Source organism: Bombina bombina, chromosome 1 (assembly GCF_027579735.1).
Source record: "Bombina bombina isolate aBomBom1 chromosome 1, aBomBom1.pri, whole genome shotgun sequence".
Lineage (NCBI taxonomy): Eukaryota > Metazoa > Chordata > Amphibia > Anura > Bombinatoridae > Bombina > Bombina bombina.
The window spans coordinates 729,761,909-729,777,786 of NC_069499.1; the positions used below are offsets into that span (position 1 = coordinate 729,761,909).

The 15,878-nt window shown below is 40.9% G+C and overlaps 1 protein-coding gene across 1 annotated transcript in view; it reads right to left on the minus strand.

Annotated features, from left to right (window-relative positions):
* Positions 1–11,712: 11,712 nt before the first annotated feature.
* Positions 11,713–15,878, minus strand: part of MCF2 (MCF.2 cell line derived transforming sequence) — a gene marked incomplete at its 5' end in the record, with an annotated part of 268,961 nt that continues 264,795 nt past the window's right edge. The window contains one exon of the mRNA XM_053699244.1: positions 11,713–12,128. Within this exon, the coding sequence (XP_053555219.1) occupies positions 12,088–12,128 (41 nt within the window). The remainder of the gene's footprint in view (positions 12,129–15,878) is intronic.

The following is a 15,878-nucleotide window of genomic DNA, read 5'->3' on the forward strand; positions in this document are numbered from 1 at the left end:
ACAGCTCAAAAGAGTGGAGAGAGGGGGTAGGGAAAAGATAAGAAAGAGGGGAGAGAGAGATCAAGAGGGGAGATAAAAAGAGCACAAGAGAGGGAGCAAAAGAGAGGGGGAGAGACAGCAAAAGAGAGTGGAGGGAGAGCAAAAGAAAGGGGACAGAAAGATCAAAAAAAAGGGGGGGAAGAGAAAGAGAGGAGGAGGGGGGAGAGAGAGAGAGAGGGGGAGGAGAGAGAGAGAGGGGGAGGAGAGAGAGAGAGGGGGAGGAGAGAGAGAGGGGAGGAGAGAGAGAGAGAGGGGAGGAGAGAGAGAGGGGGGGAGGAGGAGAGAGAGAGAGAGGGGAGAGAGAGAGGGGAGGGAGAGAGAGGGGGAGTGAGAGAGAGAGGGGAGGGAGAGAGAGAGGGGAGGGAGAGAGAGAGGGGAGGGGGGAGAGAGAGAGGGGAGGGGGGAGAGAGAGAGGGGAGGGAGAGAGGAGGGAAGGGAGAGAGAGAGGGGAGGGGGAGTGAGAGAGGGGGAGGGGGAGTGAGAGAGAGGAGGGAGAGATAGAGAGAGGGGAGAGAGAGGGGGAGGGAGAGAGAGAGAGAGAGAGAGAGAGAGAGAGGGGAGGGAGAGAGAGAGGGGGAGGGGGAGGGAGAGAGAGAGAGAGAGAGGGGGGAGAGAGAGAGGGGGGAGAGAGAGAGAGGGGAGAGAGAGAGGGGGAGAGAGAGAGGGGAGAGAGAGAGAGAGGGGGGGGAGAGAGAGAGGGGGGAGAGAGGGGGGAGAGAGAGAGAGATAGAGGGGAGAGAGAGATAGAGGGGAGAGAGAGAGAGATAGAGGGGAGAGAGAGAGAGAGAGAGAGATAGAGGGGAGAGAGAGAGAGGGGAGAGAGAGGAGGGGGAGAGAGAGAGAGAGAGTGCAAAAGAGAGGGAGAGAGAGCGCAAAAGAGAGTGGTGAGAGAGCGCAAAAGAGAGGGGTGAGAGAGAGAGCACAAAAGAGAGGGGGAGAGAGAGCGCAAAAGAGAGGGGGAGAGAGAAAGTGCAAAAGAGGGGGGGAGAGAGAGAGCGCAAAAGAGGAGGGGAGAGAGAGAGCGCAAAAGAGGGGGGGGAGAGAGAGCGCAAAAGAGGGGGGGGGGGGGGGAGAGAGAGCGCAAAAGAGGGGAGGAGAGAGAGAGTGCAAAAGAGGGGGGGAGATAGAGAGAGCACAAAAGAGGGGGGATAGAGAGAGCGCAAAAGAGGGGGGGAGAGAGAGCGCAAAAGAGAGGGGGAGAGATAGTGAAAAAGAGAGGGGGAGAGAGAGAGCGCAAAAGAGAGGGGGAGAGAGAGAGCGCAAAAAGAGAGGGGGGAGAGAGAGAGCGCAAAAGAGAGGGGGGAGAGAGAGAGCGCAAAAGAGAGGGGGAGAGAGAGAGCGCAAAAGAGAGGGGGGGAGAGAGAGAGCGCAAAAGAGAGGGGGGGAGAGAGAGAGCGCAAAAGAGAGGGGGGAGAGAGAGAGCACAAATGAGAGGGGGAGAGAGAGAGCGCAAAAGAGAGGGGGGGAGAGAGAGAGCGCAAAAGAGAGGGGGGAGAGAGCGCAAAAGAGGGGGGAGAGAGAGAGCGCAAAAGAGAGGGGGGAGAGAGAGAGAGCGCAAAAGAGGGGGGAGAGAGAGAGCGCAAAAGAGAGGGGGGAGAGAGAGCGCAAAAAGAGAGGGGGGAGAGAGAGAGCGCAAAAAGAGGAGGGGGAGAGAGAGAGCTCAAAAGAGAGGGGGGAGAGATCTCAAAAGAGAGGGGGAGAGAGAGCAAAAGAGAGGGGCAGGGAGAGAGCGCAAGGGGTGGGACCGCTGTACCCTGCAAAAAATGACCCGTGTGAACGGGCTTTAGGACTAGTTAGTTATATTGTAGCTAGCTTAGGGTTTATTTTTATAGGTAAGTATTTAGTTTTAAATAGGAATAATTTAGTTAATGATAGGAATATTTATTTAGATTTATTTAAATTATATTTAAGTTAGGGGGGGTTAGGGACAGACTTAGATTTAGGGGTTAATAAATTTAACTAGTGTTTGCTAGTTAACACTGGAGTGCAGCGGTTTAGGGGTTCATATATTTATTATAGTGGCGGCGATGTCCGTTTCGGCAGATTAGGGGTTAAAAAATGTATTTTAGTGTTTGCGACGCGGGAGGGCCTTGGTTTAGGGGTTAATAGGTAGTTTATGGGTGTTAGTGTACTTTTTAGCACTTTAGTTAAGAGTTTTATGCTACGGCGTTGTAGTGTAAAACTCTTAACTACTGACTTTAAAATGCGGTACCAGTCTTGACAGGAGAGGGTCTACCTCTCACATTTTGTCAGACTCTTAATACCGGCACTATGTAAGTCCCATTGAAAAAAGAGGATACGCAATTACGTGGATTTGCAGTATTTACAAGTCTGGCCAAAAAAGTGAGCGGTACACCTGTACCTGCAAGACTCGTAATACCAGCGGGCGTTAAAAAGCAACGTTAGGACCGGACAATGCTGCTTTTTAAGCCTAACGCACAACTCGTAATCTAGCCGATCGTATGGTAATTAAAGAGTTAAAAAATTAGATGACATAAATGAAGCCATCTTTAAACAACCCGAGATCAATGCAGCAGGTAAATTGAGAAAGGCTTTCTAGCCGAAACACGTTGATACCCGATACATCGATTCAGAGACAAGGAGCAAAGTGAGGAGTGGGAAACGGTTTAATGAGGCACCGTATTAACACTGCTAGGTACATCCCCAGCAAAAAAGAGGTCCGTAAAGCGGAACCGCCACATCAGTGAAATACACGGTGTACACACAGAGCCCAGAGAGGAGGTAAAGATATCTCTCCAGCAAACAGCAAAGAGGTCCGTAAAAGCGGAACCGCTATATCAGCGAAGAACGGAACATATACACAGAGTCCAGAGAGGAGGTAAACATTGGATCCGTAGGGGTCTGACACCAACACTCCGGAGGTCCGTTATAAACAACAGAAGAATTGTGTGTAGCAGAACTGTTACCTATATTCTCATAGAAGGAAACATAAAGAGGAATTTAAGCTAAGCAATCTACATCCGATATCACAAACCGCTCCAGACCACGTCACCTGGTGAGAATTTGGAGATCCCTTTATTCCATCCATTAGTGCATCTATAACAGAGCATTATAAGGTACTGTTGGGCTATTGAGCTGAAGAATTATAGACCTATAAACCATAGTTAGTGTACATCTACAAAGCCTCAATTACGATACCATGGGATATTTTCCATTAAAGACCATGATTAACATTTCAAGTGAACACACTACGGCCTAGATTTGGAGTTTGGCGGTAAAAGGGCTGTTAACGCTCCGCGGGCTTTTTTCTGACCGCACCATAAATTTAACTCTGGTATCGAGAGTTTAAACAAATGCTGCGTTAGGCTCCAAAAAAGGAGCGTAGAGCATTTTTACCGCAAATGCAACTCTCGATACCAGAGTTGCTTACGGACGCGGCCGGCCTCAAAAACGTGCTCGTGCACGATTCTCCCATAGGAAACAATGGGGCTGTTTGAGCTGAAAAAAAACCTAACACCTGCAAAAAAGCAGCGTTCAGCTCCTAACGCAGCCCCATTGTTTCCTATGGGGAAACACTTCCTACGTCTGCACCTAACACTCTAACATGTACCCCGAGTCTAAACACCCCTAACCTTACACTTATTAACCCCTAATCTGCCGCCCCCCGCTATCGCTGACCCCTGCATATTTTTTTTAACCCCTAATCTGCCGCTCCGTAAACCGCCGCAACCTATGTTATCCCTATGTACCCCTAATCTGCTGCCCTAACATCGCCGACCCCTATATTATATTTATTAACCCCTAATCTGCCCCCCCTCAACGTCGCCGACACCTGCCTACACTTATTAACTCCTAATCTGCCGAGCGGACCTGAGCGCTACTATAATAAAGTTATTAACCCCTAATCCGCCTCACTAACCCTATCATAAATAGTATTAACCCCTAATCTGCCCTCCCTAACATCGCCGACACCTACCTTCAATTATTAACCCCTAATCTGCCGAGCGGACCTCACCGCTACTATAATAAATGTATTAACCCCTAAAGCTAAGTCTAACCCTAATACTAACACCCCCCTAAGTTAAATATAATTTACATCTAACGAAATAAATTAACCCTTATTAAATAACTTATTCCTATTTAAAGCTAAATACTTACCTGTAAAATAAATCCTAATATAGCTACAATATAAATTATAATTATATTATAGCTATTTTAGGATTAATATTTATTTTACAGGCAACTTTTTAATTATTTTAACCAGGTACAATAGCTATTAAATAGTTAAGAACTATTTAATAGTTACCTAGTTAAAATAATAACAAATTTACCTGTAAAATAAATCCTAACCTAAGATATAATTAAACCTAACACTACCCTATCAATAAATTAATTAAATAAACTACCTACAATTACCTACAATTAACCTAACACTACACTATCAATAAATTAATTAAACACAATTCCTACAAATAAATACAATTAAATAAACTAGCTAAAGTACAAAAAATAAAAAAGAACTAAGTTACAAAAAATAAAAAAATATTTACAAACATAAGAAAAATATTACAACAATTTTAAACTAATTACACCTACTCTAAGCCCCCTAATAAAATAACAAAGCCCCCCAAAATAAAAAATTCCCTACCCTATTCTAAATTAAAAAAGTTACAAGCTCTTTTACCTTACCAGCCCTGAACAGGGCCCTTTGCGGGGCATGCCCCAAGAATTTCAGCTCTTTTGCCTGTAAAAGAATAAATACAATACCCCCCCCCCCAACATTACAACCCACCACCCACATACCCCTAATCTAACCCAAACCCCCCTTAAATAAACCTAACACTAAGCCCCTGAAGATCTTCCTACCTTGTCTTCACCATACCAGGTTCACCGATCCGTCCTGGCTCCAACATCTTCATCCAACCCAAGCGGGGGTTGGCGATCCATCATCCGGTGCTGAAGAGGTCCAGAAGAGGCTCCAAAGTCTTCCTCCTATCCGGCAAGAAGAGGACATCCGGACCGGCAAACATCTTCTCCAAGCGGCATCTTCAATCTTCTTCCATCCGGTGCGGAGCGGGTCCATCTTGAAGCAGGCGACGCGGATCCATCCTCTTCTTCCGTTGTCTCCCGACGAATGACGGTTCCTTTAAGGGACGTCATCCAAGATGGCGTCCCTCGAATTCCGATTGGCTGATAGGATTCTATCAGCCAATCGGAATTAAGGTAGGAATTTTCTGATTGGCTGATGGAATCAGCCAATCAGAATCAAGTTCAATCCGATTGGCTGATCCAATCAGCCAATCAGATTGAGCTCGCATTCTATTGGCTGTTCCGATCAGCCAATAGAATGCGAGCTCAATCTGATTGGCTGATCCAATCAGCCAATCGGATTGAACTTGATTATGATTGGCTGATTCCATCAGCCAATCAGAAAATTCCTACCTTAATTCCGATTGGCTGATAGAATCCTATCAGCCAATCGGAATTCGAGGGACGCCATCTTGGATGACGTCCCTTAAAGGAACCGTCATTCGTCGGGAGACAACGGAAGAAGAGGATGGATCCGCGTCGCCTGCTTCAAGATGGACCCGCTCCGCACCGGATGGAAGAAGATCGAAGATGCCGCTTGGAGAAGATGTTTGCCGGTCCGGATGTCCTCTTCTTGCCGGATAGGAGGAAGACTTTGGAGCCTCTTCTGGACCTCTTCAGCACCGGATGATGGATCGCCAACCCCCGCTTGGGTTGGATGAAGATGTTGGAGCCAGGACGGATCGGTGAACCTGGTATGGTGAAGACAAGGTAGGAAGATCTTCAGGGGCTTAGTGTTAGGTTTATTTAAGGGGGGTTTGGGTTAGATTAGGGGTATGTGGGTGGTGGGTTGTAATGTTGGGGGGGGGGTATTGTATTTATTCTTTTACAGGCAAAAGAGCTGAAATTCTTGGGGCATGCCCCGCAAAGGGCCCTGTTCAGGGCTGGTAAGGTAAAAGAGCTTGTAACTTTTTTAATTTAGAATAGGGTAGGGAATTTTTTATTTTGGGGGGCTTTGTTATTTTATTAGGGGGCTTAGAGTAGGTGTAATTAGTTTAAAATTGTTGTAATATTTTTCTTATGTTTGTAAATATTTTTTTATTTTTTTGTAACTTAGTTCTTTTTTATTTTTTGTACTTTAGTTAGTTTATTTAATTGTATTTATTTGTAGCAATTGTGTTTAATTAATTTATTGATAGTGTAGTGTTAGGTTAATTGTAGGTAATTGTAGGTAGTTTATTTAATTATTTTATTGATAGGGTAGTGTTAGGTTTAATTATATCTTAGGTTAGGATTTATTTTACAGGTAAATTTGTTATTATTTTAACTAGGTAGCTATTAAATAGTTCTTAACTATTTAATAGCTATTGTACCTAGTTAAAATAAATACCAAGTTGCCTGTAAAATAAATATTAATCCTAAAATAGCTATAATATAATTATAATTTATATTGTAGCTATATTAGGATTTATTTTACAGGTAAGTATTTAGCTTTAAATAGGAATCATTTATTTAATAAGAGTTAATTAATTTCGTTAGATGTAAATTATATTTAACTTAGGGGGGTGTTAGTGTTAGGGTTAGACTTAGCTTTAGGGGTTAATACATTTATTAGAATAGCGGTGAGCTCCGGTCGGCAGATTAGGGGTTAATAATTGAAGTTAGGTGTCGGCGATGTTAGGGAGGGCAGATTAGGGGGGTTAATACTATTTATGATAGGGTTAGTGAGGCGGGTTAGGGGTTAATAACTTTATTATAGTAGCGCTCAGGTCCGCTCGGCAGATTAGGGGTTAATAAGTGTAGGCAGGTGTCGGCGACGTTGAGGGGGGCAGATTAGGGGTTAATAAATATAATATAGGGGTCGGCGGTGTTAGGGGTAGCAGATTAGGGGTACATAGGGATAACGTAGGTGGCGGCGCTTTGCGGTCGGAAGATTAGGGGTTAATTATTTTAAGTAGCTGGCGGCGATGTTGTGGGGGGCAGGTTAGGGGTTAATAAATGTAATACAGGGGTCGGCGGGGTTAGGGGCAGCAGATTAGGGGTACATAAGTATAACGTAGGTGGCGGTCGGCAGATTAGGGGTTAAAAATTTTAATCGAGTGGCGGCGATGTGGGGGGAGCTCGGTTTAGGGGTACATAGGTAGTTTATGGGTGTTAGTGTACTTTAGGGTACAGTAGTTAAGAGCTTTATAAACCGGCGTTAGCCAGAAAGCTCTTAACTCCTGCTATTTTCAGGCGGCTGGAGTTTTGTCGTTAGAGCTCTAACGCTCACTTCAGAAACGACTCTAAATACCGGCGTTAGGAAGATCCCATTGAAAATATAGGATACGCAAATGGCGTAGGGGGATCTGCGGTATGGAAAAGTCGCGGCTGAAAAGTGAGCGTTAGACCCTTTAATCACTGACTCTAAATACCAGCGGGCGGCCAAAACCAGCGTTAGGAGCCTCTAACGCTGGTTTTGACGGCTACCGCCAAACTCCAAATCTAGGCCTACAAGTTTTAGCAACATTGTTGCTTATATATTGACTACATCTTCTCAGTGTTTCTATATTGTAGCTTAATATAATCATAAATAGATAGACGTAACTTTTGACATCGGTGTTGAGTCTATATTATAGTTTTTACTATTGGTTTTATTCTTTGTTACCCATTTGGGAATTTAATATATTGTTATTAAATCTATCTTTTCTATACTTATGAATATTGTTATGTTTTCTCTCACAAACAGGAGTACATAGAATACCGTTTTACCCCATGCACACATATATATTTATATTATGATATTTTATAGGTTTTTATAATATTCTAAATTTTACATATTTATATATATTTTTTAATCGGAAAAAGAATTGGGAATTAGCAACCACGATTATTTCATATCAAGATTATATACACTTGCTATTAGATTGTATAGGTTTATTTTGTATTTGATATAATGACATTACATTAAGTGTATTTGATATACGTTTAACTGAGTTACCATGGTAACTGGTTTTGACGCAATTTTGAGCGCATGAGGGGAAATTAGTCTTTCACTTCTTTGAAATCCAATGAGTGCTGTCCATTTTTTGCAATATACATACTGTATATATACATATAGATACTTTTATATATATATATATATATATATATATATATATATATATATATATATAAATATATATATAAAAACTCAAACAATGTGTCAGTGCTTAACGTATATGTGCATGAATTATTAAATCAGTCCCAGACAAGCTCTGTGTAGGAATAAAGTGGAGGATTTCCAAGGATTTCCAGGGATGGCACCTCAGGAAGAAACAAAACAGCAAATAGTGAAGTCCTGTATAAATTCAAGAGTGAATAGATGGTAAGTTAAATATTCACATATTCTAGAACTTCACATCAAGCTCTAGATTTGAAAGCCCATAGGGAACTCCAAATGGAGTATGTGAAGTGAACTCAAGAGGACTCAGGTGGAACTTCGTTAAAAACGTTTAATGATAAAAACAAGTCTGTGATTCACAAGGCATATATAAGATCATAACCTCAGCAAAAAGACTCCAATAACAAATGACCGTTTATATGTCAAACAATGTCTATTTAGTTGTGGTTTTCGGCTTAGAAGGTTAGTCTCCGCCCAGAAAGTGACATCACATGTAAACCACGTACAATTCACCAATAACGCTTGGCTTTTTCAATTGTTTGAATTTGTTTTGATTTTATGTTTGTGTTATAACAGGTTAATTATTTGTTTTACCTTAGCTGAGAATTTTTAAGTGAGTACTGGACTTTCTCTGTTGTTGTATTAATCTGATTTGTAATTGTCCCTATGGTTCTTGCACCCAGTCCTGTCTGGGGTTAACTGCCTGTGACACTGGGGACAGCACAGCTTCCTGTGAGTGCCAGTGAGCACCCAGGGCTGAGCAAGTTGCAGGGTCATGGGATGTGTACCCGGTCCTGTCTGAGAGTGCAGTCCTCTTCCATGTTTTGTATATGTCTAGGGTGATTACATAAGCCTGTGCTCCCTTCACTTGTTCCCAGTTTGTTGGATTGAGAGCTTGCATTGTGTGGCTGTTTTAGGCTCCCAGGTTTTTGGAAGGGACCTTGACGTGGTACCTGGGCTTGTCCCATTTGGCCAAATGCGGTAACTAACCCTTTAATTTTTCCTTTTAATCTTAGCTGAGAGTTTGTGAGTGCTGGACTTTCTCTGTGTGTTGTATTAATCTGTTTTGTAATTGTCCCTATGGTTCTTGCACCCAGTCCTGTCTGGGGTTAACTGCCTGTGACACTGGGGACAGCACAGCTTCCTGTAAGTGCCAGTGAGCACCCAGGGCTGAGCATGTTCCAGGGTCATGGGATGTGTACCCGGTCCTGTCTGAGAGTGCAGTTCCCTTCCATGTTTTGTATATGTCTAGGTTGATTACATGAACCTGTGCTCCCTTCACTTGTTCCCAGTTTGTTTGGCTTGAGAGCTTACATTGTGTGGCTGTTTTAGGCTCCCAGGTTTTTGGAAGGGACCTTGACATGGTACCTGGGCTTGTCCCATTTGGCCAAATGCGGTAACTAACCCTTCCATTTTTGCTTTTAATCTTAGCTGAGAGTTTGTGAGTACTGGACTTTCTCTGTGTGTTGTATTAATTTGTTTTGTAATTGTCTCTATGGTTCTTGCACCCAGACCTGTCTGGGGTTAACTTCCTGTGACTCTGGGGATAGCACAGCTTCCTGTGAGTGCCAGTGAGCACCCACAGCTGAGAGTTTGTAAGTGAGTGCTGGACTCTCTCTGTTGTTATACAGTATATATATATATATATATATATATATATATATATATATATATCTTTACATATGTACACCCACACTGCAGTTTACCCCCTAAACGTGGTCCCCATCTTAAAGCACCCCCTACTAAGGGACCTCCTGTAAAATAACAATACCCCACATTTCTACTCACCTTTAGATTTCTTCTTCTCTGCCAACATCTTCTTTTCAATTAAAGCAAGGTCGTTCCTCTTCCTCTGATCCCTCACTGAGTTCTCACTCTTCTCAGCCATATCAGGTAGATAAGAATATCAGGTATAATACAGCCTTGTTTCATTCCTATTGGCTGATTTAACTAAGAGAGGTTTAGTAATGTGGAGAGGAATTTAGGTCTTGTGGAGAATCACGGTTAGGAGGTTTAAGTGCAGTGGGGGATTAAAGGTGTAGTGGTTAATGGGAAATTACAAGTGGAGGGCTAAATATTGCTTTCATGAAAGTGATATTTTCACTCCACTGTGTAATACCAGTGCACGCTAATGTGCTCTGGTATTACAAGTTGTCAGCAATGCGAACGCGAGCTCCCATTCACATTGCTGGGAAACATTGCGTTCACGAGAGAGAGCTTCCATAGGCTCCAATGGGAGCCTCATTCTCATGTTGTCAGAGACGGCATCAGAACCTAAGCGCAGCGTTGGCAGCTAATTGTAAATATATATGTATATGAGATACAAATATATTTATGTGTTAATATGTGTATATACACATATTAACATATAAATGTATAACTATATAAGCATATACAAATATATTTACAGGGAACACACAGTTCCCATAGATTGCAATGTAAAGGCACTTTTCAGTGCCGTTTGTTTTCTAACACCCCACTTCCGCTAACTTTAGCCCCAAAATAATACCTAGTGCAGTTATTTTATTTAAAAAATAAAGATGCTGCCATCTTTATTTTTTAATAAAATACACTACACTGTATTTTTGGGGCATTTGGAGTACATTTATAAAATTAACCAGAGATCTGATCTCTGGTTAATTTTATAAGCGCTAATTGCTACCGCAAGCTCTCGGTAGCAATAACCAGCCACTTGTAATACCTGATTAATTAAATACCTCTGGTCAATAAAAAAAAATGTGACCCAAGTACCCCACAAATAAAGATTACAGTTTTTTAATCTAAAATAAAAACATGAGCATCTTTATTTTTTTTTATTTTTTTAAACTGCACAAAGCAGTTATAAGGGGTTAAAGTGAGGGGAAGTGGGGTGTTTAACAAAAACGGCACTGAAAATGCCTTTACATTGAGGTGAATAGGGATCGTGTTATTACTCTAAATATATATGTATATGCTTATATACACATGTAAACACATAAATATATATGTATATATTCAAATACATATATATTTTTATTTTGCTGCCAAACGCTGCACGAATTGCCCCGTGCACTGCGCTAAGTGCTTTGCCGTGTCTGATGACATGAGAATGAGGCCCCCATTGGAGCATATGGAAGCGCAACCTTTCGTAAGCGCAAGGCTTCCAGGCAATACGAACGTGAGATTGTGTTCGCTTTATGCCTAACTTGTAATACCAGCGCAGTTTTACGTGTGTTGGTATTACTGAGTGGAGCGCAAATATCGCGGTTGCAAAAAAAGCAATATTGAGCTCCACTCGTAATCTAGGCCTTAATATTTTAGTGAATTTAAGGCACTGTCACCAAAGTTCAACGGACATTTAACTAAATATGAAAGAATGCTATTTAGATTGATATCCACAGGGTGAATGATAAAGGCTTTTTATTGCAATGTGTCACATTACACCAGAAGAAAAGCATGTAGTGGCATCTATCCAAAATCCGGTTCGTATAAACAAGGTAACATTTAAACCATTTTTCTCATGATACCTCACATTAGCAGATCCCGATCATCCTAGTGTAAATGTTTTACCTGAAAATGGTAAAACCTGATGTCGCAGCCTAAATTGCATTGTTCATAAATATCAGTGCAAGTATTTACATTAAGTTAAAAACACTTGATTATCCACAATGAAAAAAAAAAAAAAAAAAAATGAAATTGTGAAACACAGTAAAAATTGAGCCATCCAATGTGCAATATTTTGGGGGTTTTTTTTACAAAATGGTGTTGATAAAAGTGCTCAAGGTGATTATGAAAAAAGATGTCCCATTCTTCTCTTTGGAGGGTCGTCACATATGGTTCAATAGGATGCAGCTGGTTCTGAATTTATTTACAGTGACAAAATCCCTTTGAACTATATGACCTTCTTTGGAAATGTGTTGTCAAATGTTCACTTCTGTCTATGGAGAACTTAGCTTTCTTGAATTACACAGGGAAACATCTAAAGAGGAATGAAAAGAAAATTTTACCATACAAAATTATTATTTTATTTCGACATGTGTATGGGCAAAAAATACGGTTATTAGCAGCGCTAATCTTGACACTTCTTCATAGAGTCCAGGGCAGTGCTAATAGGAAGCTTAGTGTGCTCTAACTCTCCTGTTAGCGTGGCCCTGGGCTCTGTGAAGAAGGGTCAGGATCAGTGCAGCTACCTAATGCTATAGGTAAGTATAGCTCACTATGGGGCCGCACTAATCTCGACTTCACTAGATTTTTGTTACAGAGGCAAAGAATGACTGGGGGAGTATGGGTAGTGGGAGGATACTTAAGCTCTGGCTGGGTTTTTTTTTGTCTCCTCCTGCTGGCTAGGAGGTGAATTTAACAACAGTAAATGGGGCCGATTAACTATGATGCGGTACATGTAGCGCTGTCGGCATTTTACATTGCACAAGCATTTCTAGTGAAATGCTTGTGCAATGCTGCCCCCTGCAGATTCACGGCCAATTGGCCGCTAGCAGGGGGTATCAATCATCCCGATCATATCTGATTGTGATGATTGCTGTCCGCTGCCTCATTAACTTATGTTTCAGGGGAACCTGAAACTACGGGGGTAGATTGTAGAATCTGCTGCTTGTTAAATGTACGCCAAAAGAAATAGGACTTAAAAATAATAATTAAAAATAAAGCAGAACATTAGAATACAGTGTAATATACCTGAGGATAAAAGTATGTGCTGGAACCCAGGGACCCACAGCAACACATTTAAAGGGACAGTAAACACCTTGTACTTAAAATATATTTATGTTATGCTGCTACTGAAAAACATATCAGCCAAGTCTAAACACTGATAAAAGAAATTCACATCCTTTTTAGTACAACTGTTTTTCAAAAACCAAACTCCAGCCACTATTTGCCTTATTTGGAGGAGCTAATCTGAGTTTGAGTCTGCAGACAACAAGGCGCATATATGGTCATAATGTTAATGTAAAATGTATTGTTGTGCAGTTAAAGTCAATTGGGGAAAGATATGTAGCAGGGTTATCAATGAAAAGGAAGCAGGGTGCATTTCAAGTTTTGAGAATTATTAAGTTGACAATTTGTCAGAGCTAAATTACATAAAAAGAGACCCAAATAGCTAATGAAAGTATATTGCAGAGTTGTTTCATTACATATAACTAACCATTTGTTTTATCAAAAAGTCTCAAGGTGTTTACTGTCCCTTTAAGCACACAAAACACAAGTATTTTTCTGTTTATTCCTTGCACAGTTCAAAACATATCTAAGGTCCATATGTCCTTATATTAGAAATACCCGCTCTTCCATTTGTCTAATCTATGAGTTTTAAAGAAGTGAGGAGTAAGGTTTAATACAAAAATCTGGAAATCTACAACTGTATTGCTATCAAATTACACATACAAACTAGCAGGTTTATCCTTATCTGTGCATCTGCATGTCCTTAACCCCTTAACGACCGACGACGTATGCCATACGTCCTTAAAAAAAAAGCACTTAACGACCGAGGACGTATGGCATACGTCGTCGGTTAAACAGAGCACTGGAAGCGATCGAAATCGCTTCCAGCTGCTCTAACAGTATTGCAGGCTTGCCTTGAGGTCTAGGCATCCTGCAATACTGTTCCCGAGTGCCGGGACCGGATTGATCACTCCCCCACGAGTGATCACTTCCGGTTTCGCTCCACGTGGAGCCCGGCAGTGTTTCAGAGCATCGGAAGCGATCGGACACGCTTCCGCTGCTCTGCTTGTGTGCTAAGTGCCTCGGTGGGTCGAGGCACTTAGTTAGTTATAAAATAAAAGGCAAAATTGATTTAAAAAAAAAACGTATAAAATAAAAAAAAGCCTAAAATAGCCCCCCCCCTCCCCCTTCACTAGGCATCCAAGATGGCGATGCCCAGTGCATCATGGGGCCTCTGGGGGTGTCCCTAGCCTGCCTCATCATAGGGGCAAGCTAGGGTCACCCAATCTGAGCCTCCCACCCAAAAAAAATAATAATAATAAAATACCCCATTTGTCTGATCATGTCAATATTTATAAATATTGACTATGATCAGTGTGGATCTCCCTCCCTCTCCTCACTTGCCATTTTGTTGGAGAGAGAGACCTGTATTTAGCAGAGAGAAAGATTTATTTCTTTTATTTGTTAAAAAATATAGAACCAAAGGCTCTTTTCAGAGCCATTAACCCCTAGCTTGCCAGTGATCACTATATATCACTGGCAGTAGCATAGGTGCACTTTTTTTTGCTGCATTTTGCTGTCTGTGCATTTTTTTAGGGGTTAATTTTGTTGTTGTAATTTTTTAAAAACCCAAAGGCTCTTTTCAGAAACATTTAGTTAATTTAATTTAATTTTCAGAGCTATTAACCCCTAGCTTGCCAGTGATCGCTATAAATCACTGGCAGTTGCATAGCTGTACTTTTTTTGCTGTCTGTGCATTTTTTTAGGGGTTAATTTTGTTGTTGTAATTTTTTAAAAACCCAAAGGCTCTTTTCAGAAACATTTAGTTAATTTAATTTAATTTTCAGAGCCATTAACCCCTAGCTTGCCAGTGATCGCTATAAATCACTGGCAGTTGCATAGCTGTACTTTTTTGCTGTCTGTGCATTTTTTTAGGGGTTAATTTTGTTGTTGTAATTTTTTAAAAACCCAAAGGCTCTTTTCAGAAACATTTAGTTAATTTAATTTTTAGAGCCATTAACCACTAGCTTGCCAGTGATCGCTATAAATCACTGGCAGTAGCATAGCTGTACTTTTTTGCTAGTTAATTTAGTTAATTAATTTAGTTAATTTAATTTAATTTTCAGAGCCATTAACCCCTAGCTTGCCAGTGATCGCTATAAATCACTGGCAGTTGCATAGCTGTACTTTTTTGCTGTCTGTGCATTTTTTTAGGGGTTAATTTTGTTGTTGTAATTTTTTAAAAACCCAAAGGCTCTTTTCAGAAACATTTAGTTAATTTAATTTTCAGAGCCATTAACCCCTAGCTTGCCAGTGATCGCTATAAATCACTGGCAGTAGCATAGCTGTACTTTTTTGCTAGTTAATTTAGTTAATTAATTTAGTTAATTTAATTTTCAGAGCCATTAACCCCTAGCTTGCCAGTGATCGCTATAAATCACTGGCAGTTGCATAGCTGTACTTTTGAGCTGTCTGTGCATTTTTTTAGGGGTTAATTTTGTTGTTGTAATTTTTTAAAAACCCAAAGGCTCTTTTCAGAAACATTTAGTTAATTTAATTTTCAGAGCCATTAACCCCTAGCTTGCCAGTGATCGCTATAAATCACTGGCAGTAGCATAGCTGTACTTTTTTGCTAGTTAATTTAGTTAATTAATTTAGTTAATTTAATTTTCAGAGCCATTAACCCCTAGCTTGCCAGTGATCGCTATAAATCACTGGCAGTTGCATAGCTGTACTTTTTTGCTGTCTGTGCATTTTTTTAGGGGTTAATTTTGTTGTTGTAATTTTTTAAAAACCCAAAGGCTCTTTTCAGAAACATTTAGTTAATTTAATTTAATTTTCAGAGCCATTAACCCCTAGCTTGCCAGTGATCGCTATAAATCACTGGCAGTAGCATAGCTGTACTTGTTTGCTAGTTAATTTAGTTAATTAATTTAGTTAATTTAATTTTTTTTAGTAATTGTTTTCTGTGACAGATACAAAAATGTCACAGAAAAGATATAGTGCTGAGGAGGCGTATGCCATCCTTGCGTCAGAGTCAGATGCCTCAATTTCTGAC